The sequence below is a fragment of the Hippoglossus stenolepis genome, chromosome 5 (assembly GCF_022539355.2).
Source record: "Hippoglossus stenolepis isolate QCI-W04-F060 chromosome 5, HSTE1.2, whole genome shotgun sequence".
NCBI classification, from domain to species: Eukaryota; Metazoa; Chordata; class Actinopteri; order Pleuronectiformes; family Pleuronectidae; genus Hippoglossus; species Hippoglossus stenolepis.
In genome coordinates, this window is record NC_061487.1 from 25,895,265 (window position 1) to 25,918,631 (window position 23,367).

At 45.2% G+C, this 23,367-nt stretch overlaps 2 protein-coding genes across 4 annotated transcripts in view; one reads left to right on the forward strand and one right to left on the reverse strand.

Annotated features, from left to right (window-relative positions):
• Nucleotides 1-6,070, forward strand: part of det1 (DET1 partner of COP1 E3 ubiquitin ligase) — a 29,156-nt gene extending 23,086 nt beyond the window's left edge. The window contains exon 10 of the mRNA XM_047340076.1: nucleotides 6,029-6,070. The gene's annotated coding sequence lies outside the window, so the exon portion shown is untranslated. The remainder of the gene's footprint in view (nucleotides 1-6,028) is intronic.
• Nucleotides 539-21,411, reverse strand: zcchc14 (zinc finger, CCHC domain containing 14). 3 transcript variants are annotated; one of them, XM_035157963.2, is made up of 14 exons: nucleotides 20,176-21,411; nucleotides 17,687-17,896; nucleotides 12,871-13,099; nucleotides 10,806-10,876; nucleotides 10,590-10,661; nucleotides 10,174-10,241; nucleotides 9,408-9,583; nucleotides 7,830-7,866; nucleotides 7,261-7,750; nucleotides 7,061-7,149; nucleotides 5,258-5,349; nucleotides 4,881-5,033; nucleotides 3,503-4,729; nucleotides 539-2,888 (listed from the first exon to the last, which is right to left on the reverse strand). In XM_035157963.2, the coding sequence occupies exons 1-14, from the start codon at nucleotides 20,674-20,676 to the stop codon at nucleotides 2,833-2,835; spliced, it is 3,471 nt and encodes a 1,156-aa protein (XP_035013854.2). In that variant the 5' UTR covers nucleotides 20,677-21,411; the 3' UTR covers nucleotides 539-2,832. The 3 variants fall into 3 exon arrangements, with proteins under 3 accessions (XP_035013854.2, XP_035013853.2, XP_035013855.2); XM_035157962.2 differs by having other exon boundaries at nucleotides 5,258-5,352; XM_035157964.2 differs by lacking the exon at nucleotides 17,687-17,896 and having other exon boundaries at nucleotides 5,258-5,352.
• Nucleotides 21,412-23,367: the final 1,956 nt, after the last annotated feature.

The window sequence follows — 23,367 nt, forward strand, 5'->3', positions numbered from 1 at the left end:
GCCAACAGTTCTTGTTGAGATCATCTTTCTTTTGGACATCTGAAAAATTCCAAGTGACATTTAACTGTTATTTTGTCCGACTGACTGACACCATGCAACTCAAACATTAATCATTATTATTGTAAGATGTCAAATATTTGGTTCATATTAATCAATTTCTTATCAGCCAAAAACAGTCACAACAATCCTGCTCAGGAATCCAGTTAGCACATTAGTCATATGGAACCTTCCAGGTCAGAGTCACTGAGAAGAGACTTTCCAATCAATTCCAGAAGTTAAATGTTGATAGATTCAAACTTTAAAATTAAATAAAGTTATTAAACTGATCTATTATAAAGAATTATTCAGATTTACATGCAGACAGACACTGACAACACATAATACAAGAGTAGATCTGTAACTAAAGTGGATGGGGATCTAGATAGTTCACACACATTTTCACAGTGGACATATCAGCAGAAACAGTTGTATGTTTACTTTAATTCTTAAAATGGACGAAAATGTCCATAAAGTGAATAAATAAACAACATGGACGATGTGATGAAAGGCAGAAACTGGCATCTTTTTATTATTCAAATGTTTTTTTCCCTCAAACTTCAGATAAAGTTGTAAAACACACAAAACAATAAAAAAAAAAATCTGTCCAACAAACAAACATGATTTTTATAAACTTGGCACAAACATTTCAAAAGCACGTTTAACTAAAGATGAAGCAACACGCTGCAGCTTCACTGAGAAGTGGAGAAATGCCGGAGCTCTTTTGTAAAAAAGTTTTTCTTTGGTACAAAAAGTAACAATACTAAAGTTTAAAGGCACTTTTCTCTTTCTATGTGACTAGTGACAAACGTGGCACAGTTGAAATTTAAATAGACGTAACGGTTCGTTCTGAGTCAGAACCCGACGACACAATACAAAAGCACATTGTCCAAGTTACACACAAACCGATTGTTCACTATTTACTCTTTTAAATAAACGTCCCGTGCGGCTCCAGGGGAACGGATTTAGATTCATCTGAAGGACCAGCTGTCCTCGTGTCTGTAAAACTCCGGGTCCTGCCCAGCGACTCACTCACAGCCCCACACTTCAACTCGCTGTGAGACCTTTTTAAACAACCACTCCTGGTTGTAATCTGACGCGAAGACTGTACATATTAATTACAAAAAAAAGACGCAGCTCCATCACGTCTGGAGCGAGAGAGCGAGTTGAGGATGAACGTCAGCTCAGCTCAGCTGGAAGAAAAATTGGCACTTTTGAAATGTTTCTCTCCACCTTGAAATGCAACAGGCACACTGGTGTAAACTGGAGATGCTGATGCCGACTGAAAGTGTTCAGTTAGAAACAGGAGAGCAGAGGAGAGGTAGCGAAGAGAAGATCGTCCACACGTGATCGGTTCAGCTGAAGGAGAAACATGGACGAGAAGGTGCAGCTCTGTGATCCTCAGCTTCCACACGGACGTTTACACCGTGTCCCAGGACAGATATCTGTGTCTGTGTCTGTGTCTGTGTTTGTGTTTGCGATATGTAAACGATGCAGAAAATATTTAGTTTGGACATAAAAATGTTTATTTTCTTGCTTCTAGTTCTATATATTTGCTTTTTTTGTGTGTTTTTGGTTAAACTGTAAAATATCAAGCCTCAATGTACATTTCTTTGTCATAAGGGTTTGAGAACGACATCTTTGGAATCACTGAGATTTTTTTCCTATATAAATATACAACGTCTCAGGCCTCACTGTTAATCTAGGAATCTCGTTTTCTAGTTTTCATTTGTCTTTGATGCTGTAAATAACCTGCAGAAAATTTAAATTAATAACACAATTTAGCTGCTTCTATAAAGTGAAATGGACAGTGACGTTTTAAAGTGGCAGTTTGATCGTCTTTTGCACGTTTTGCATCTTCTACTGTGGCCGAGGGGGGGGGGGACACTGAACCTGGAATCACCCCTCATAGATAAAGTGCTGCCCATAGATGCACAATATGAATGTGTGTGTGTGTGAATGTGTGAAGGGCAATAAACTGTACTGTAAAGCACTGTGAGTGGTGATCAAGACTATTAAAGATCTATATAAATACAGGCCATTTACCATTTAAAACAGTTATGTATATTGACTTCTCATATAACTGGGAAAAGTAGAATACACTACATCATATAATTAGTGTGTAGTGTGGCAGTGGGACACAGCTCTGAACGACTATGAATAATTCAGGGGAATCAAACCCGATCATACGACGGACAGAAGAATCCAGGTTTTAAAGCTGAGTTGCACCAGAGGCACGTCACCCGTAGATATCCACAGTATCCAGTCTGTCACTAGACAAGAATACGAGTTTTGTGATTTAGAACCAGTTGAAATGAGTTGACTGTGTTTGCAGGACGTCATCAGGAAGCTGCCGTGCTTGTGCCTTTGCTTTGTGAGCCACAGACGCTCAGTGATTAAGCTGAGACTCTCTCTGGTGAAGCCTCGCTACAGGTAACGTGTCTGATTGTCTGCTTCCTCTGTGGAGGAGTTAGGTCAGAGATGAGCCTTTAAATGAAGCGTGGCAGAGTTTACAAATCCCACCTCTCCTTGGGACCTTTGTATCTGAGGAGATCTGAGGAGGGAGGAGAAGTAATCCGATCACAAAGGCTCCATCCCGGTCTCGTCTCTCTTATCTGCTGCAGAAGAATTCAAAAGGATAAAAGAGGTCTCTGCTGTCAGTCTGTGAACAGGCTGGCGCTGCCTCGCTGCTCCCGGACGCAGGCCGTCCGTGTGCACGTCCCTTTTGCTCTGCCTCAGCAGGAACACGAGGTACAGTTGTGTCGGGAGGACGACGGTTCAGATCCCAGCTGCTGGTTAGTCCCCCGAGTCCTTACTGTCAGAGCGGGGGGTGTACTTCAGACGAAACGTCCCTGTGAAACACGGCAGAGAAACTCAGGGGCTGCGGTGAAGCTTTGCATCGGACGATAATGTTTCAGTTTCATTTAAACATCTGCTGTTAAAGCCGGTTTAGAAACAGACATTAAATCAAACTGCACCAAATTACACACACTCATAGAAACCAGTCGCCTTGATTTGCCTGATTTCTTTCATCGAGATCCGTGAATTATTCTCAGAGAAATCAGTGAAATCTCATAATTTTAAAGAAAGTGAATAAACCAACATACAAATGGACGTGGTGAAAACATAAGCTCCTTGATGAAGGTAAAAAATCATCTAAAAAGTTAACTTAAGTAAAAGGAGCCTTGAAATTAAATCACAAATTGAAAACTGTAGAAGAGAAATTAATATTGAGCCAAATTAAAAGTTTCAAGTTTGTGTTAAGAAAAACAAAACAAAGCAGAATGTGTTTTTATACGATTCTATTTAAAGACAGAAAAAGTGAATACAATTATAATTTGCTAAATGGAATTATCCGGTTGTTTAATGCGTCTTTTCTTTGCAATTGAATTGAGTAATAATTTATTAGTTATATCTATTGATGATATTGATAAACAGTAGATAAAGTTGCTCCCTGCAGACTCACCTTGCTGCACTGAATCCATGGGCGGCTGTTTGCAGTCCTCTGCTCTGTGTCCATTAGCACCACAGTTATAACACGACAGGCTCCCTGCCGCCCGCTTCTGGCCTCCGTTTCCCATGATGCCGTGGGGCTGGTAGAAGCCAAAGCCCTGCTGCTGGTCATGTGACACAGGGCTGTGGCGGTAGAGGGGCGGAGGCATCATCATCGGGTAGGAGAAGGGCGTGGAGCCGGTGGCGCCGGGCGAGGCCAACAGGGGGCTGAGGTGGAGCAGAGGACCCAGGGTGAAGAGGGACGGGCCGGCCGAGAAGGGCTGCAGGTAGCCGGCCGCAGCGTATCCGGGCAACGCTCCGTAGGCGCCGCAGTTCCCCCGACAACCGCAGGAGCTGCAAACGCACACGGAAGGGGTGTGACCTGAATTTTGATCCAATGAGGAGGCAGAGGACGGCGAAGGGGAGGGACTGGAGGTCGGCTGGGCAGCGTAGTACGTGTTGCCGGGTACCGCGGCCACAGGAACACTGCTGGTGGCCATGGAAACAAAGCCACCACCCAAACTCCCAGATAGTGAGCCGGTCTTTGTGGAGGGACAGGAGGAGGTGGAGTAAGAAGAGAAAGAGGAAGAAGAGGAAGAAGGAGGATAGGAGTAGTATCCAGATGGAGAGGGGGATGAGGAGGATGACAGGTGGAAGTGGAGAGGGGGGTGGGAGACGTGGTGGAGGCTGTTGGAGGTGGAGGTCAGAGCGGAGCTGGTTTCGACCATCAGACCCACGACGCCTCCCGCCAGGCTGCGACAAACCGCCGCGTCCTGGAGCGAAGACGAGCCGTCCACGTTCAGCCCGGGGAACAGGTTCTCCAGCCTCACCCCCCCCCCGAGCCCCGGACTGAACCCCGAAGCCGCCGCTGGCAGACCCGAGCCCAGCGGCTTCATCCTGTCCTCCGTGCACAGCGGAGGGGGTCGGGGCTTGCGTGGGGAGGTCAGGATACGTGCCGTGTTTGAGACCGGGCAGAGAAGGGTCTGCGGGTAGCTGGCCTGCGGGTGGTAGGGAGACTGTGGGAGGCCGAAGGGGAGGTGGGAGGAGCAGGAGGGAGGGTGGGGAGGAGCTGGATCAGTCTGGACGGGAAGGACCTGGGCCGTGGGACGACTGGAGCCTGAGGGGCAGCTGGAGTTCAGGAGGAAGAGGCAGGACCGGTCCTTCTCCGGGGCTCCTCCCCCTGCGTCTGGACCCGACACTCCTGAAACATGGATTAGAAGAAACATTTTAAAATAGAATTGTCATGTTTTTGCTGTGAACATTTTTAATAGCTTTATTACTCCATAGCTGCTTTTGGACATGAGCTAAAGTCCAGACACTTCCCAGTTCAACAGTCCCGTTAGAGAACTTACGCCTGTGAATGTCCCTGCTCCTGTCGAAGGAGGAGTCGCAGCAGTGCGCCGTCCGAGGGGAGCAGGAGGAGCTGGAGTAGCCCGAGGACGAGCTGCTGTCCGTGGAGACGGGGTGGTGGTGCGACGCAGCGTCCACCTCCACACGCAGCTCTCCTGGACAACATTTCAAAAACAAACCCAAACTTTAACACCAGGAGCAGCTGAGTCTCACACAACTGGACACATGAGATGAGGGGTTTAGTGCCTTGCTCAAAGGCACATCTCTACTTTATTTTGGGTCCCTGTTGCTGGTTTCTGGCCTCCATTACCCATGATGCCATGTGGCTGGTAGAAAGATTCAGTCTGATATTTGATCTGAGACAATCTGGCCTGTGTACCTGAGGTGGAGATGTGTGTTGAGGGTCCCATGTGACTGGAGGGCGTCACCCTGGCGATGCCGCTGCAGGAACGCTTCTCCATTTTCATCTCCCTGCTGAGGACACACACACACACACACATGCACATAAGTGTCCTTTAGTAACCACCAGGGGGAGACACTGTCCACTCTTCAGCTTCAGCAGCTTGTCTGCAAACATCTGCAAATGGAAAACCTACGGTGGCCGAGAGAGCTCAACACACAACAAGTAAGAAAACACGTGTAAACTAAGAAAACAACTTAATCAATTTAAAGACACACACGCTGCAAAAAGTCACAACGCATGTAGTCCAATGTTTTGTGAGGTGTGTGAAGTCTGCTCCTCGTCAGCGGTGATGCAACTTCACAAAGAATTGACCCACAGCAGGTTCATGACTTTTTTCGGTTCCCCTGGAAACATTTCCGATTTCGCAATTTGCAGCACGTCTCTTTATTTGTGTTGTGACTTTTTGCAGCGTGTGTGTGTGTCGTCCAATTGATGAAAGTTGTTTTCTCAACTTTCACGTGTTTTTATCTACTTGCCTGTGTGTTTTCTTAATTTGCAGTGCGTTGAGCTCTGCCACCGTAAAAACCACTGCAGGAACTTTCCACTTTCCACTTTCCACTTTCCACTTTCACACACACACACACGCGCGCGCACACACACACAAAGCTGCCTATTGGAGACCTGTTGATGGTGGGAATGGAAACAAGATCAAGAGATAACGAGAGCAGGTTCACGTGAGGTGTGTAGGTGTGTGTGTGTGTGTGTGTGTGTGTGTGTGTGTGTGTGTGTGTGTGTGTGTGTAATTAGGAGAGACGGAGCGTGGAGACACATTGACGCCTGCCCTTCTGTGTTTTTGTGTTTTGCATGTAATTCTGTTGGTTATCTCCTGGTCAGCACACGTTATCTCTCCAGTCCACCCACAGCCTGTTAACCATTGACACTGACTGAACCGTTACTGCTCCGTGTTTAATGTGGAAATCAGCAGCCGATCAGTGCGTCTGTTAATCGTTAATAAGACGCAGCGTCTGCCAACTTCACCGACGCACACGTCTACTCTGTAAGAGGAGCTCATATCAATATCCCCACTGAACTAAAGAGACTGAAGAGACTTATATGCATCTGTAATTGTTTGATTGTCAAGTGCAGAAAGACTTTAGGAGTAATTTCTTTTCCTGCTCTGCTGATTTTCTCCAGATGTTCTGGAGGATTCAGAGATCGTGAGAATGTGAGAGGATGTGTGAGGATCCAGTCCTGGAAGACGCTCTTCAGAGAGACACAGAAACTTTAACGTCTGACAGGATGACGCTTCACTTCCAGGTCAAACCCTGTCATGTTTCATTCTCAGTAGAGTTTGAATCCAGGGAATATAAACTCTGAACATAGTGAGCAAAAGAAAAAGTTGTGTGACTGGTTTTGGTCTTGAACTTCCAGAAAAATGATTCTAAAAATATTTGTATTCGATGAACATACTCTACCTTTCAAAGCAATAATAAAACTTTTATTGAATAAATGAATCATTGCTGTGCCAAAGATACGCCCTCAGCCTACAAATCAAATCCAACAGATTTAAGGAAACATGCTCGTTTGGTATGAAAATCACATCATTTGAAAATTTAATATAAAAATTCCTAATCATGAGTCATATCGCTTGTTGTTCAGTCCCACTGGTTAAGACTAAGACATGAAAACTGGTTAAAACTGCAGTATTGAAGCAGATTCAGAGAAGGAAGGTTGAATAGAAGTGTAATGATAACGTTTTGTGTGTTTTACTCCACTGACTTTTGAAGCTCCAGCTGCGTCTTGAGTTTCTTCTTCGCTCCCTGGGTCAAGTCGTACTTGTTCAAATCCTCCTCTGTCAGCGCTAAGAACTGAGGGTTACACAGGAAAACCCAATCAGGACGAGTAGAAACAGGAAAACAAGTGTGTTCCACTCAAAGACGTCCCGTATAAACAAATGACAGAATGTGGCGCCGGCCCACCTCCTCCATGGTGAGCTGTTTGAACACGGGGTAGTACTTATGGAGCCGCAGCTTGCGGAGCCAGTCCAGGATGCCGTTCTGCTCCGCGGTGCTGGGCTGAGGCGGCGGCGGTGGCTGGGCGTGGGACAGGGAACGGGACGGCAAGTATGGAAGGGACTGGGAATGTGAGTGGGACGCCGGCTGGTGGAGGGACTGAGGCTGAGCGCCGGTTTGGGGGAGGAGGTGGTGTTGGGAGTGTTGAGGGAACAAGTGCGACGAGTGTTGGGGGTTCGGCTGGGGGGAGTTATCGCCGCCACCGCACGCCATGGAGCGCTGGCTGGGCAGCGGCGGCAGAGCGGGAGGGAGGGAGGACAGCTGCGGGGAGTGCTGGGGGAGGGGAATGGAGGGAGGGAGAGGAGGTGGCAGGGAGGAGAGGTGAGGAGCGGAGCGGGTCAGGACGGAGCTGTGGCTGCTGACCACGGGCTGGACGCTGGCCACTCGGCATACCGCCCTGAGAGAGGAGAGGAGATTAGACGAGACACGATGAAGACGAAGGGTGACGTGAAGCAGATGGAGAAGAAGAATCTCACCTGTTGGCTCCTCTGTACTGAAGCGCACAGCCCAGATCTGTGAGGACAACAAATCACCTTCATCATCATCATCATCAAAATAAATAACAGCTGCAATATATCATCTTACAGCCTGAGTGTATTTACAGTGCATCCTTACATTTAATGCACAGTAACCAACTATAATTAATATCACTTCTCTAAATATGCCTGATTTTGTTCCATCGAGATCCATGAATTTATTCCCTGGGAAAAATCTGCCCTTTCTCCCCACGTTCAAGTGAGAGAAGGAAATCCTCCCGTTTGTCCGGAGCTTTTTTTGGCCAGAGTCACATCCTTCTACCAAGTTCTGTGTTGAAATCTGTTCAGTACTTTTTGCTAAATCCTGCTGATAAACAAACTATAACACCCATATATCAGAGTAGAGGTCAAAGGTCACACACCAAGAGGACTGAACATGTACAAAAAGTACAAGTACACACAGAAACACACTGTACCATCGGCTATAAATACTCTCCAAGGATGAAGTCACACTCGTAGAATCAAGAACACAGACAAGACACACACACACACACACACACACACACACACACACACACACACACACACACACACACACACTCTGGGCTTCCCAACACAAACATGCCACGCTGAATTCCCGCACCAGACTAAAATAGACCCCGTCCGCTCCCTCCGCCACCTCCAAAACACAAACTGAAAATCCTGCCTGTGGTCTCACCTCTCTCACCCCTTCACTCTCCCACCAACCAGGACTCAGACTCCCCCCATCATTCCCTCACCCCTCTTCTCTCATCACCCTCCTCAGAACCCAGACATGAAATCTTTCATCTCTCCCTGTCCCCTCCTAGCGCCTTCCCTCCCTGCGTCTAAGAATAGGGATCTCCTGTTTTATGCCCTCGATAAAGTCTTGCCGGCTTTGCAGACTCTGCCGCCTCACGCTCGTGACCTCAGCGGCCGTTCGCTAACTAGAGGATGGATGGTTCGATTCCCCCGGCTCCTCCGGTCTGAATGTCGAGGGTCGCGGACGAGACACTGAACCCTAACTTGGCCCTGAATGTGACTTGTAGTGTAAAACACTTTGAGTCGTTAAGGCTGTTTAACGTTTGTTCCGTTAGTTTTGGTCTCACATTGCAATTCAGTGATTAGACTAAAGACTTTGTATCCTGTCATCATCACCTACATGAGCTACGTCCACCTATACTTGACAGTGATTGGTTTGAACGCTACATCCATCCCAAAATGGCCGAACTGACACTTGTACCATCATTATGATATTACTAGCAGCATCACAATCTTTAGGCGTAGAACTCCACACTAGTTCAAATGCACCAAATGATCATTTTCTTACTTCAAACATATCCTCGAAGGTGAAGCCTGCAGAAATCCTGCGAGTTGCATCAATGCTGTCTCAACTTCCAACTTGAAATTGGTCCAAAATTCTGAACTATCTAAAAAAGTGTTTTCACAGAGCAAACGATCCGAACCACGGTTCGATATTTCTTTTTTCAAGAAGCAGAAAATAAAATCCAGATGAAAGGATTGATTCATGGACTATATAAAAAAAAAATAGAGACGTACTGGAGCTGGAGGTGAACGGGCAGGTCGGAACGGGAGCCGTGGGAGGGGAGGAAGGTAAAGGGGGGAAGGAGGAAGAGAGGGAGGAAGGACAGTTGGGTGAGAGAGGCCTGGTGGAGGTGAAGAACAGCTGGACGCTGTGGTGCTGGAGGACGTGGCCGGGCAGCGCTGTCAGACACCTGGGTGTGGAGAGAGAGAGAGAGAGAGAGAGAGAGAGAGAGAGAGAGAGAGAGAGAGAGAGAGAGAGAGAGAGAGAGAGAGAGGGAGGGAGAGAGAGAGAGAGAGAGAGAGAGAGAGAGAGAGAGTGAGAGAGAGAGAGAGAGAGAGAGAGAGAGAGAGAGAGAGAGAGAGAGAGAGAGAGAGAGAGACAGGTCAGCAGGGGGTCAGACTGACACAGGGAGGTCACAAAAAGACACACAGCTTTAAAAACTACAGGCAGAGAGAATGTGAAGCTGCATCATGGAGTTATTTAAAATCTGCACTTTGGAAGGTGTTTGTAAAATTATTTTCACATTCACACATCAAAAATCAACTATTGATGTTATGCAGGTGCAACTTTCTCCATGTTTATATCTTAGTTCAGACTGTTTGCATTCTTACATTTGCTCATTAGCAGTTAACCCAAAGCAAAGCTGTGTGTTTTCCCCATAACAAAAAGTATGAAGGGGTCATTGTTCATCAACTGGACATATTTAGCTGAGCTCCAACACATCAGAGAAACATCACTTTTCAATGAGATGAAATAAACAGGTAAAGTTATGAGTCTGACCTGGGATCTGGCTCTGTGGACTGAGGGAGGAACTTCTCCACTCCTTCCTCAGGAAACGCCTGAGACAGCTTAAAGAGAATAAACACATTTAATGCTAAACTAAACATTTTGTGTTTCAATACGGACGATACCGAGCTATACACCCCCCAAAACTTTCTCAAGATATTACAAATTAATAATAAGCCAAGTACCAATGTCTTATTACCATACTTACATCAGGGAACAAATTACTTATTTATTTGTTAATTCATAGAATGACCTGTCAATAGACATTTCAATCTGTAGAATAAACGGTAGTGAAGACTTGGTAAATCAAAATTATACAATTTCCCCAAGACCATAAAGATGAAGTAGCTAAAATTGAGTGTAGCATGAAACTGTTTCTATCAAGGAAAGTGTGACTCCATGGTCCTGACCTGGGACAACAGCTCCGTCACCTCCTGATGGGATCGGACAACGGACAACACGAAACCATCTGACCAGCTCACCTGCAGGAGGAGAGAGGAGAGAGGAGAGGAGGGAGGAGAGAGGAGAGAGGAGAGGAGGGAGGTGATGAAGAGGAGGAAGAGGGAAAGGTTAAACATGATGAAGTGTGTGTGGATATTAACAGGTGTAGCTCTCACTGCACTCACCTCGAACACATATTCCCTGGAGTCTTCAGACGTGTGCGTCACTCCTCTCAGCGCCAGCCTCTCAATCACCACTGAAAGAAGAGCAGGTCGTTTCACAGACGATTAAACTTCACAACTTCACTCCCTCCAATTAAGTTTAGCAAACTGCGTCGAGACTTTTAGGCTTTAAAAGTGCTACAAGTACGTTTTTTTGTCTGCCACTGAACGTAGCTTCCGAGAGCAGGAAGTCGACTTAATTGACCCGGAAAGGAATTAGGTCGACGAGAAAGAAGCGATTTGAAAGCCTTGCACCTCTGGAGACACCTCCTGGTGAGTAAAGGAATGACGTATGTAAACAGCTGCTAATGCTTATGTTGGCTATGGCAATAACATTAGAGCTGCACCATTAGACCCATTTCATTAGATAGAAAGTGAGCTGGAATGGTGGGAATGTGAAAGAGGTGTGTGTGTGTGTGTGTGTGTGTGTGTGTGTGTGTGTGTGTGTGTGTGTGTGTGTGTGTGTGTGTGTGTGTGTGTGTGTGTGTGTGTGTGTGTGTGTCTGTGAGCAGAAGGCCTACAGGTTTTCGATTTAGACATTAAACTCCACAACTCTCTATTTGAAACCACATGAGGCGTGAAGGGACAGGGGCAGGGGAGGAGGAGACATGAGGAGGAGGAGGAGGAGGAGGAGGAGACGAATAAAAAGAGAGAGAGGAGTTACTCTCACCACACACACACACACACACACACACACACACACACACACACACACACACACACACACACACACACAGAGCGCTCACCACCTTGCTGTGTGCCCGTTGGGCAGCAGCTGTGGAAGTCTCAAAATGCCGCCTGCCATTCACAGTAATCTAGGCTGCTATACACACACACACACACACAAACACACAACCACAAATGCACTCGCACACTTTATGAAGTCCAGCAGTGTGTGCATATAACAATATGTGTCAGGTATCTCATAAGGGTTTTATACATTGATAAATATCTCTCACTTAACCTCTTATCATTGTAAAACCAACACATGAGGGAAAACAGTACGTCGAGGCAACTTAACGTGTGTATGTCTGTGAGAGTGTGTGTGTACACTGCATATGTGTTACATACGTGTAGCGTGTTGTGTTGGATGCTGGTGACAGCTATGCAGTGTGACCATGACGTGGTGAGATAGCTGAGCATTGTGTTACAGCCGGCAGCACAGAGCCACAGCAACAACACACTGTGCTGTGAGACACCGACTGGTCACCGGCTCATTCAGGGATTTTTAATATTAATCACACACTTCTTACATGAGGGGTTTCATGAAAACAAAGAAATCATTGAAAGTGTGACTGTATTTTTGTTGGTCATATTTATGAGCACACACACACACACACACACACAAATTCATTGTGCCAGCACCACGAAATTACGAAAACTTCCTCCTCAAATAAAATCGTGCCTGTTTAAAAGATTAACAAAGGAAATATACAGATATAAAAATAAGAAACTATAAAATATGAATATAAGCAAACACCATTCGAGGTCATCGGGGTGAATATAAAAACAGAACAGGCCTTGGTCCCCATGAGGTCGACTGGTCCTGACAAGGTCAGTGTTTATGCCGGAAAAAGTCTTAAAGAGGACACACACACACACACACACACACACACACACACACACACACACACACACACACACACACACACACACACACACACACACACACACACACACACACACACACACACACACACACACACACACACACACACACACACACACACCTCAGCCTTAGGGCAGCATTCTTTAAGCTTAGTTGTAGTGTTCAGATGTGCCAACATGCCACATCTTGTTTAACTGGGCTTAACCGGCTGTATAGCACAACACGCACACACTTCATGCCGACACGCACAGATGCAGGGTGGGGGAGAAACCATATATACACACAGTGAGCAAGTAACACACTGCGAGCGAGTGTAAAGCAACAAAACACAACAGCACAGTGAAGATTATTTGCACTGTAGAAACTAATATGTGTTTGAAAGGGTGCAGGATGTTTGTGTGTTCTTCTACGGTATTTTACCTTTTCCTGCTTTCCCCTGGTGGGTCTTTGTTGCTGCTGCGTCCAGGCCTTGTCCAGCAGGTAGGGAGAGGGGGAGATGAGGAGGAGGTGGAGGAGGAGGTGGTGGAGGTGGAGGAGGAGGAGGAGGGAGGTCTGGGACAGGAGGGGTGAGCTCTTGGCCGACTGCTCGGTCTCCTCGTCCCACGGTGACCCCCGACCCTGACGCAGTGCCGGCCTCTCTGCTCTGGCTCTGAGGAACAGTGGTGAGAGGGAAGCTCAGAACTAACAGAGCAGCACCTGAACTACACAGACTACAGGACATGGGACTTAACTACAGCTCGCTTGTGTACTGGAGCACGTGTGGTACTTTTCCACAAACCCCACAAACAACCACTGACATCTGGCTTTGGTCTGCAATGGATTCACTCGGCGTTCACTCTCGGGTCAAATGTCTCTGCAGAAGAGACATGATGCATCCAGAAAAAAACAGAGAGGTAAAACTCCTGTACTGGCAATGGGAAAGGACTCAATTGCCTTTTTTACCCATGTTACCCATGGTAATTTTGGTATAACAGTGGGGTGGCTGTGGCTCAGGAGGTACAACGGGTTCTCCTATAACCAGATTGTTAGTGGTTCGATCCCCCGCCTCCCCACATCCAGTGTGTGTAAATGGGTGAATCACAAAACGTGCTGTATAAATACAGACCTTTCACTTCATGGCGCAATAAGGCAGAAGTATTGGATTGCGTCATGTTTATCGTTCAATGTGAAATCCGTCTCTGTTCACAGACGAGTCAAATGCAAAGAAGCAAACAGGAAATTATGTTTCTGCAGAATTAGTCCCACACCGTTTCCCGCTTCTCAACCAAAGTGTTGATCCTGTGTTCCACACACACACACACACACACAGGGCGACGCTCGACAACTGTTTAGATGAATGCAACACTTAAGCTCTGTGCTGTCACTGCTTGAACAAATTAGAAGACTAAGCAACGGCGTCTCCGGGGTCTGGCACTGTGCTAAAACACAGAGAGGAGAAGGCTCTGGCGGCAGAGAAAACCAATATTTAACCATGGGCCGAGAGGCCGCGCTTTTATTTATAGCAACGTCCTCGAGGAGCTTTTATAGGGAGAACAAGATGACAGTTTAAATCACAGGACCTGAGTCCACATCTTCAAACTCACCTCGTTCAGGAAACTGCAACTATTAACTTCTCCAAACAACGAGAGTGTCGCTCAATGCAAACCTCCGTCCCCTCAAGAAGCCACATTTAATTTCCCAAGATCCAGATGTGTTATCTGGCTCTGCACCAAACTACACACATCTGTAGAGTCCATGTTTACGTAATATTAAAGGCTCATCAATTTGTCTCTATGACACAAATTGTGTTATAAACATACAGATGATATGTGGACACATTTCCGTCCCATATTTGTGTTTGTCAGGAAAAACTTTGCCAAGAAAACTTCCGTATTGGAATTAAACATAAAAACTATATTGGGGGTTTCAATATGTATCTATCTCCTTGCATAGAATCCTTGCACACACACACACACACACACACACACACACACACACACACACACACACACACACAACACACACACACACACACACACACACACACACACACACACACACACACACACACACACACACACACGCCCACACACGCCCACACACAGCATGAGGCCATGGATCTGAAAACAATTAAGCTGCTGCTACTGCCACATCCGCACGTTACTCTCACAGCCTGACAACTCTGTGCTCTGAGCCGACTCCACCTGAGGAGAAGGAGCTTTTAACTCTGCAGCAGCTACGTCAAAACAAAATCCTGAATCAGTGGGAAGAAAATCATGAGTAAGAAACAAGGAGGAGAGAAAGTAAAAGATAAATTCCAGATATTGGGACATGTGAACCTCCCTGAACGTCACTTTTAGTTACACCACAGTTAAAAACAACTGAAAACAATAAAACCCAGTGTGTGTGCCAACAGCAACTCCTCAGACATCAGCCCAACTCTGCTGTTAATTCTGACACTGGCATTGTTTTTTTATGGATATATAAAGCCCTCAGATAATAGGGTGATTATGCAGGTCTGCACAGGCCCTGCAGATGTGGCCAGTGTATTGTGTGTGCCACTGATCGTCTGTTGCTCGATCTCGCTGGAGAAAACCAAGGCTTTTCCCTCTGGACCGACTCGGCATCCAGCTGCTTTGTGTTAAAATAAGATCAAATCCTGAAGGGAAGCGTTGGCTGCAGCGTTGCGGAGCAGCACTAAAATGTGTCTTATGGGCTGTGGTGAGAGTAACCCGGCACTCAAATACAGTTTGGAGGGATCTGGAGTTTAATGAGTATTTATGGGTCTTTATACATCTACGCTACTATAGCTCAGAGGGAAATATTGCACTTTTTATTCTACTACATTTATCTTACAGCCGCAGTTGGTTTGAAGAAAAAGATGTCAAATAGAAAACTGTGCTTTGGATGTAGAGTTTAAAATAGTATGAGAAGTAGGTAAAAGAAATAGTGAATCAATAGTGTTAGAGCCGCCTCAAGCCAGAACGTTACAATTCTGAGATGGTACAATCGTCCTCACAAACATTTAAACGCCTGCTCCATTCAATGCACTCAGGGTTTGGGTCCTGACAGGTCATGTGACGGGAGCCTGACGAATCAGCGAAGGTTACGCCTTGATCGAAAAGACCCAATCAGCAAGAGGTCGTGAGTGTTGTTTCCAAACATCTCCGTTTCTGCTCGTCCAGACTGAAACTGGACCGGCAGTGTTTCCAAACTGTTAGCGTCTCTAAAACTCCAGTGTTGACGTGTATCAGTCGCACAGTTGATGAGTTTCTTCAAATGAAAACATTGTAGTATGGATGATTCACTGCGATGAGGATGTAAAGAGGAGTTTAAGACTTATAACAAATATGCTACAAAAACTCTGCCTTTAATGAGAATATCAAAATATTGATTTGCCTTAAGTGAAGGTTTTTAATGCTTCTTCAAATTATGTGAAACTTAAGTGAAGGTCTCCTGCTACAGACTCGTAGACTCCTGTTCCCTTCAGCCTCAGCACTGAGGCTAACATAAAGCTCACTGTAGAAGATACACGCTGATCCAGCCTTTAGATCTTGTTTCATATATATATATATATATATATGGAAGGTGACAGGAGTCCTGGCTGCTCTGCTGTAGATAACACACAGTATGTGACTCCTCTGGTTTACAGTGAAACCCCGTCATTCCCTTCAGAGCGCCGAGGGAAGGAGAGAGAGCCAGTGAGAGTGAGAGTACGAGCATTTATAACTTCCTGGGGATTCACTGGAGACACACACACGCACACGCACGCACACACGCACACATGCACACACACACACACACACACGCGCACACACACACACACCACAGAGGGTTGATTTCAGCACAGAGAAATGTGCTGACCTGCACTAAGCAGGAGCCAAGGGCAACAAAACACTAAATACAAACGCTCCTCTCTGAGCTGGGTACTTTCCCTTCACTGCACACACATGTTTAAACAGTGTGCTGGCCTGCGTCTGTGTGAGAACCCAAGTGTGTGTGTGTGTGTGTGTGTGTGTCTGTGTGTGTGTGTGTGTTTGTGTGTCTGTGTGCGTGTCTACGTCTTTGTGGGAGACAGGAACAAAATAGCCCCTGTTTTGTTTCTTTAACTTTGTTCGTCTCTCTTTGATAAATACTTTATTTCTCTTCCAGATTTCCTACGGTGCTGATTCATAATCCTTGTTTCAAACTCGTGTGCAGGATGAATCCAGATGTTACTGTAACAGGAGGTTAATGGACCAGTCATTTCCCTGCATCACTGGGAAATCCCCTCGTCTCTCTCCTCCCTGTCGTCTCCAGCTTCTATCAAAACACGTCCAGACAGAGGGACAACGTCTGACTACAGCTTCCGTCTCGACCTCCTCTGTCGTTAGTTTCTGTTTCACCACTGTCTTTGTTGTTTAAAGGTGGAATTTGAGGCCGTATCTTCACATTTCAGAACATGTATCAAATGATAAGGTTTTGGTTTGTCAGTAAACAAAGATGGACGGTTCAAACTAGTTTAGGATGAGTCATTACTCTGGTCAAAAGTCAAGATATTTGGTACAAATAACAAAACATCTAAGAAATGGAAACAAAGAACACACATCTGTGTTTGTTTGTGATCCTGCACTTAATATATTGTTGTGTTTTACTTGTATATGAGCCCTGTAGATTGTGTATTGTACACTGTGTATTGTCTATATATGCTCACAAGCTCAGGTTTGGGTTTGCCAATATGAAAACAAGGCAAGATGAGCATTTATATTAAAATTTTAATCTATGTTTATATTCTAAATTCAACTTCTATGTACTTAGCTTTTAATCCCTAATATCATTATTGGCATCAGCCCCAAAAATCCATTTAGGTCCGGCAATAATTTAATAATCCATTTAGCTTCCACATGATGGTGTTAGAGTTATTCCACAATCTGCATGTTAATAACGCAACTTTTGCTTCAAATTTGGTTCATTATCTGAGTTTGTATTTTGTCTTTTAATTTGTAGACATATAAATAACAGTAAAATAAGAAAATAAATGTTTCATATCTACATTTAGTTTTAAATTATTCTGCGTAAATGTATTAAAATACTTATGAATTATCTCATTAAAAGATTTTAGTGGCAGAGTTTCTCCCTTGTTTGCCTTTTAGCCAGTTCACCTCAAACTCCTCAAACCAAATAGGATAAAACTACCACAGCCACGGATGATAATGAAACTGCAGCTTCCTCTACAGTTAATGCACGTGAACACATTTCTGGTTGCGTTGCTTCCTACCCTGTGCCCGCAGGTGCAGTGCATGAGGCAGGGTCGGCAGGCGGACCGAGGCAGGTAGGTGGCGCCGGCGTCAGGCAGGGAGCGTGCGGCGGGGGACAGCGAGGCCAGAGGCAGGGACGTGCTGGGAGGGTGATAGTGGTGAAGTGGCTGATGGTAACCAGCAGCAGCTCGTTCCACAGCTTGAGCCTCTGCTGAGCCTCCACTGCTCACCTGCAACAACCAACAGGTGCAGTGAGACTACAAATATGGCTGCCACCTAGAGATGTTTGCATAGCTACTCTGACACGCCCCCTAACGAAGCCAGGTCAAGCCAGATTGGAGGCCGATTGTGACAAACACAATTTCCCCCTGGGATCAATAAAGTATTTCTGATTATGATTCTGACTGGAAGCGGATGACCAATCACAACAGAGTGGACCAGCTGGCCAATCAGAGCAGACTGGGCTTTATGAGGAGGTGGGCCTTAAAGAGACAGAGCTAGCAGTTTGAGGAAAGTGATGCAGGTTGACCTTTTCAAGCAATAACACTAATTAACATTATGAAGCTGAATATGATAATATATGTCTCCTTAAAGATTAAAACGTATTAGTGATTAATTTCCCCTCATCACGATAAATCCGAAGTCTTTCCTCAACACATTGAGAGTGGGTGTGTCTGACGCTTGGAGCTGACACGATCGTCATAGTGACAACGACAGTTTCCCGCTCGTGACACACAACATAGCCGGCTTTCATGCTAACGTGCCGTGCTAGCTAACCATAAATAGTAAACAGGAAATAAACTCCAAACCAAGATGAACACAGACCAGGTCCATCCCCTGCCTCCTCGCTCCAGGCTCGTCCTGATGTTTGATGTGAGACAGGACCAGATTTGCGTGAACGTAATTTGATTGGCTGAGTTCTGCTGTTCTACTTCCGCTTTGAGAGCCTTGAAGTCACAGCTGCTGCCAAAAGGGTAGAATATATTAAAATATTTAGATTTTATTGTTTTAATACTGTTCTTGTATCTAATTTGATTTATTGCATTGCTGAGTAGGATCTGGCTTTTCTATGATTTGCTACCTTATATTTTATTGTATGTTTTGAAAGGCGCAATAGAAATACAGTTTCTATTTATTATTATTATAAATACAACAGGTAAGTATTATAAAACAACAAGTAATATATAGAGTTTCCCTTAATCCTTTTGTCTTCTTGTTGAGTCCAATAACCACAACGTGATCTGAATCTGACCTCAGCTGCTCCTCATCCTCAGTTTTCTCCTACAAACGTGTAATTGACTCTGTTCCCTCCTGGTCCAACACATGACTGAGGTCTGTTGTGTTAACATGCAGTCTGTCATTGACTGAGTCGCACCTGTAATTTTGGTGGAACGTGTGAACGTGAAACTCGTTTGTAACAAGTTTCCTGTGCAGGTTTTGTGTTTCACCTGCTGCGATGATGAAAAACTCACCAGGGACCAGAGACCTGCTGCTGGTGACACGTCGTCAGAGCTTCATCTGCTTCATGGCCTCTTTGATCAGACAGTGGTTCATCACATTCTCTCAATCAGTCATTGGACTTTTACTTGTAGACTATTTTGTTTGTCATCTCACCTGAAACAGCCGGTTCCCACATACTGTACAGGTGAAGTGATTTTGATAGATAATAGGATCATTTAAATCCATATCCATCGTTGTTAAACACAAGTTCTGTGTCAGAGCATCTGAATGTTGACTCTCTTGTAGAAGTAAACTCCTCATATGATACAGAACATGTTATTTTTTTACTTTTTACTTGGCTTTTTTTGCTAATACTTTTAAATGATGTAGTATTATATCATTAGCTGTCTTTGATTTTAAATGGCATTGTATTTACTTGGTTCTCGTCCTTGGCGTCTTTTATTATTCTCTTTATTTGTCCTCATTGTGAAGATCTTTGTAACGTCCATTTATAAATAAAGTTATTACTATTATTATTTGTCTATATCTGCATAAGAGGTGGCAGGTAATTTCCTTTAATACTCTGTGCTGTGTATTGAAGCTACATCTATGATTCAAAATTTAAACTTGTTTCCAAGTATTTCCAATTAAATGATTTCTTTAAAGCAGCGGTTCTCAAAGGCAGCTCCATGTCGTCCAGGGGTCCGTGCGACACTGCCTGGGGGTCCAGGAAAAGTTTCCATGAAACTTAGCATAATTTATAGGTATTCTGTGTTGGCTTATTAAAAATTGTTTTGTCTTATATCTTCTGAGACATTTCTCTTGAGTAACCTTTCACATAACTAAGTAGAAGTAAAATCTTGTTATATATGTTAAATTATTCCTATAAGGGACATTCCAAGGTCCCTGGAATATGTTCCATCTGGGAAATGAACAGAGCACCTCTGCTTTAAAGGATCTGAAACAGGAGGATTTGTTCACTTGAAGAACAAGTGTTAAAGACTGAATAGAGGTGAGGTCAGCCGGTGACCCCTGACGTGACCCCTTGCTGAGCATCAGTCCCTCTCACCTGCAGGATGTCCTGGATCTGGCTGAGCTGCTGCCTCAGCACCTGCTTCTGGTGGAAGCTGAAGGCCGGGTGGTTGGAGGCCATGGTGAACAGCAGCAGAAACTGCTCCTCGGTTCTCCCGTCGTTCAGCGCCAGCCCATAGTTATTAATCACCGTGTCCGTGTGGGTCAGCGTCCGGTACAGGACCCCCGCGGCCTCCCGGTTGTCCGAGCCGAGCAGGGCGAGGGACACGAGCAGTTTGCTGCGCACCACCTCGTCGGTGATGTTGGTGAGGCCCGACAGGTCCGCGGGGTTGTTGGCCTTGATCTCCGCGTCCCGGAGGGAGTGGTAGTCCTTGCGGGCCAGGTCCTCCAGGCAGGAGCCGAGGAAGCGCAGCTCGATGGGCACGCAGAGGTCCAGCAGCCCGCACAGGAACTCGGCTCTCTGGGCTGAGGTGAGGGAGGAGAACCAGCGGTACACCCCCTCCCTCTGGACACAGCTGCGGCTCTCCACCATCCTCATACACCCACCTTGACAGCAGCTGGATCGACCACAGCTGGAGTCAAAATGTCACTTTCAGCTGAGAGTCAGCTCCACAACAAAGGGAGCGCGTGTGCAGGCTACGTAGGCGTGCGTAATTGCGCACTCAAGTGGCCATAAACTCTGGGCTTCTTTTCTCAACTTTCTCTGGAGTCACGGACCGAGACTGGAACTCACTCTCACTGGTCGTTCCCCCCGCTGAAGAAGCAGCAGTTCGCTTCCCTGCAGGCGGCCCGAGCCGCGGGCCTGTCCGCTCCACTGTCCTACTTCCAGCGCGGAAGTCTGGAGTCGCTCCGCCGAGTCCCCCTCCGCCGGTGGGACCTCGGAGCCTCTTCCTGCAGCCTGGTGGTGGTGGTGGTGGAGGAGGAGGAGGAGGAGGAGGAGGTGAGAACACGCCGCCTCATTCAAGGAGACTCTCGGGGTTTTCTGGTCGGAGCAGCCCCTCCACACAACGAACTCCTCCCGCGGAGCTGCTCCTCATGCTCCCCCTGAAGTTGGTGCGCGGAGCCGCCACCAGGTCTCCTCCGCCTGCGCGTCAGAGCCGCCGGGGTTAAAGTTTAAAAACAAGGCTGCTGCTGCTGGAGGAGACATTTTTACAACATGACCCAGACATGAGCTCACCAACCCCCGCTGTGGACCCAGAACCTCACCGATCAGTTCGGCTTAAAAGTCAGATGTTGTCTCCATGAGTCCTGAAGTCGATTAAAAAAACAGCTGTGTTTAACATTATCCCAACTCAGGCTGCAGGGGGAAAAAACTGAGATCTCTGCTCTGATTGGCTGCGAGCCCCGTCTGTCATCAATCCCTCGCTCGTGATTGGCTCAGAGGGATAAACACCGCCCTGCTTTTCCACATCTTTCTCTCATGCGCTCATACATTTCTCAGCTTTAGTTACTGGAGCTTTAAAGCGCCAGATACACGTGGATTAGAGTTTTTACACTAAGATACTGGAAGAATTAAAAACACTCTGTGATAATTAGTGTATAGAGCAATAAAAATAAACATTTAAAGTGTAAATTAAAGGGTATTAAGACTGTAGAACTGTGTGATTATGATGTATTTCATATTCACAGTTATTTGTTTTTGTGTGCCTTCTGTTTTTTAAATCATGTTAAGTGTCTTATTATTTTTAGTAGTAGTAGAAGTATTGTTATATAGTTTTTAGTGTTGTGAAAATATGTTATTATATAGTTATTTGTTTTAAGCTGCCTTCTGTTTTTTTGCTAATCCTGTAAAGTGTCTTTGATTATTATTATGATTATCATTATTGTTATGTAGTTTTTCGTGTAGTGAAGAGATGTGGTTGTGTAACTTCATGACATTCAGGCCTGTGATTCACTTAAAATATTCTTAATGTTCTACATGGCAGCAGCAATTACCCTACACAGTAATAACATTACATTACAGAACATATCATTTACGTAGCTGACGCTTTTATCCAAAGCGACTTACATTCAACCATGAGGGTACAAAGCCAGAACAATAAGAATCATGTAAGTACATAAGCTTCAAAAAAGCCAAACTACAAAGTGCAATATATATAAGTGCAACAAATTTGTATCTTTTTCCACATCACAGTTGACGATAGTAATTAGAGTTAGAAAGAGCTCATTAATTGTCACAGTTATATTTGCGCTGGGCCATATAACAATATCAAGAATTATCTCAATATAATTGTCATAAATTGGAATTTAACAAAGATTCAATATATAAACATATTGATATAATGTATAATGCATTGTGCAAACAGGTGATGAGCTTTGAACACATTGATCAACTTCAGATTTGTAAAATGTTTTGCTCTTTATCAAGTGCAAGTTTTTCAGTAAAAAAAAAATCTGTGTAAACACTTAAATAATAATGTGACATTCATTATGATAATTATCAATATTGACTGATATGAATATTTTCATCATGATATAGTTTTTGATCATATCGTCCAGCCCTAGTTTAAGTTGATTAAAAAAGCAGCAAAGTATGAAAAGGTTTTTTTTCCCCAATTAAACTCAAACAATAATACTTTATCAAAATTGTAGGAACCTAATTTAAATCAATAGATTCATTCTTCAACCGACTAAATACAACAACATTTATCGAATATATGAAAGTGTTTATTTTGATATAATGTTTGGACGTATTGTGCAACCCCTCATTGTCATGTAGTGTAGTTCATAGCTGTGACCGGAGGATGGCGTCATAAGGCCATGTCGCAGTCAGTGTATGAAGAAGTTGATGCAGCAGCACGTGAGTTGTTGCATCCTCCACATGAACCTGTCTGAGCATGTCTGCACACAGGTGACGAACACGTCACTCTCTAAAAATAATCCACATCTGTGTGTGTGTGTGTGTGTGTGTCTGCGTCCCCCTTATCATCTCATCAGTTCATTGACAACGTTGGTCTCCAGTGGTAAACTCCGCCCCCTCAACGAACACGCCCCGCCCCCACCCAACTACGTTGTGCAGACACATGAGGAAACAGGAAAATTCACTTAATGTTGCCATGGCAACCACATCCCTGCCTCTCAACCAGGGTGGTACCACGCCCTCTCTGCATCGAGGATGGTGCCTAATGCACGCACACACACACACACACACACACACACACACACACACACACACACACACACACACACACATCTCCATGACTTCAGAGGGCGTTATATAGATTTCCTG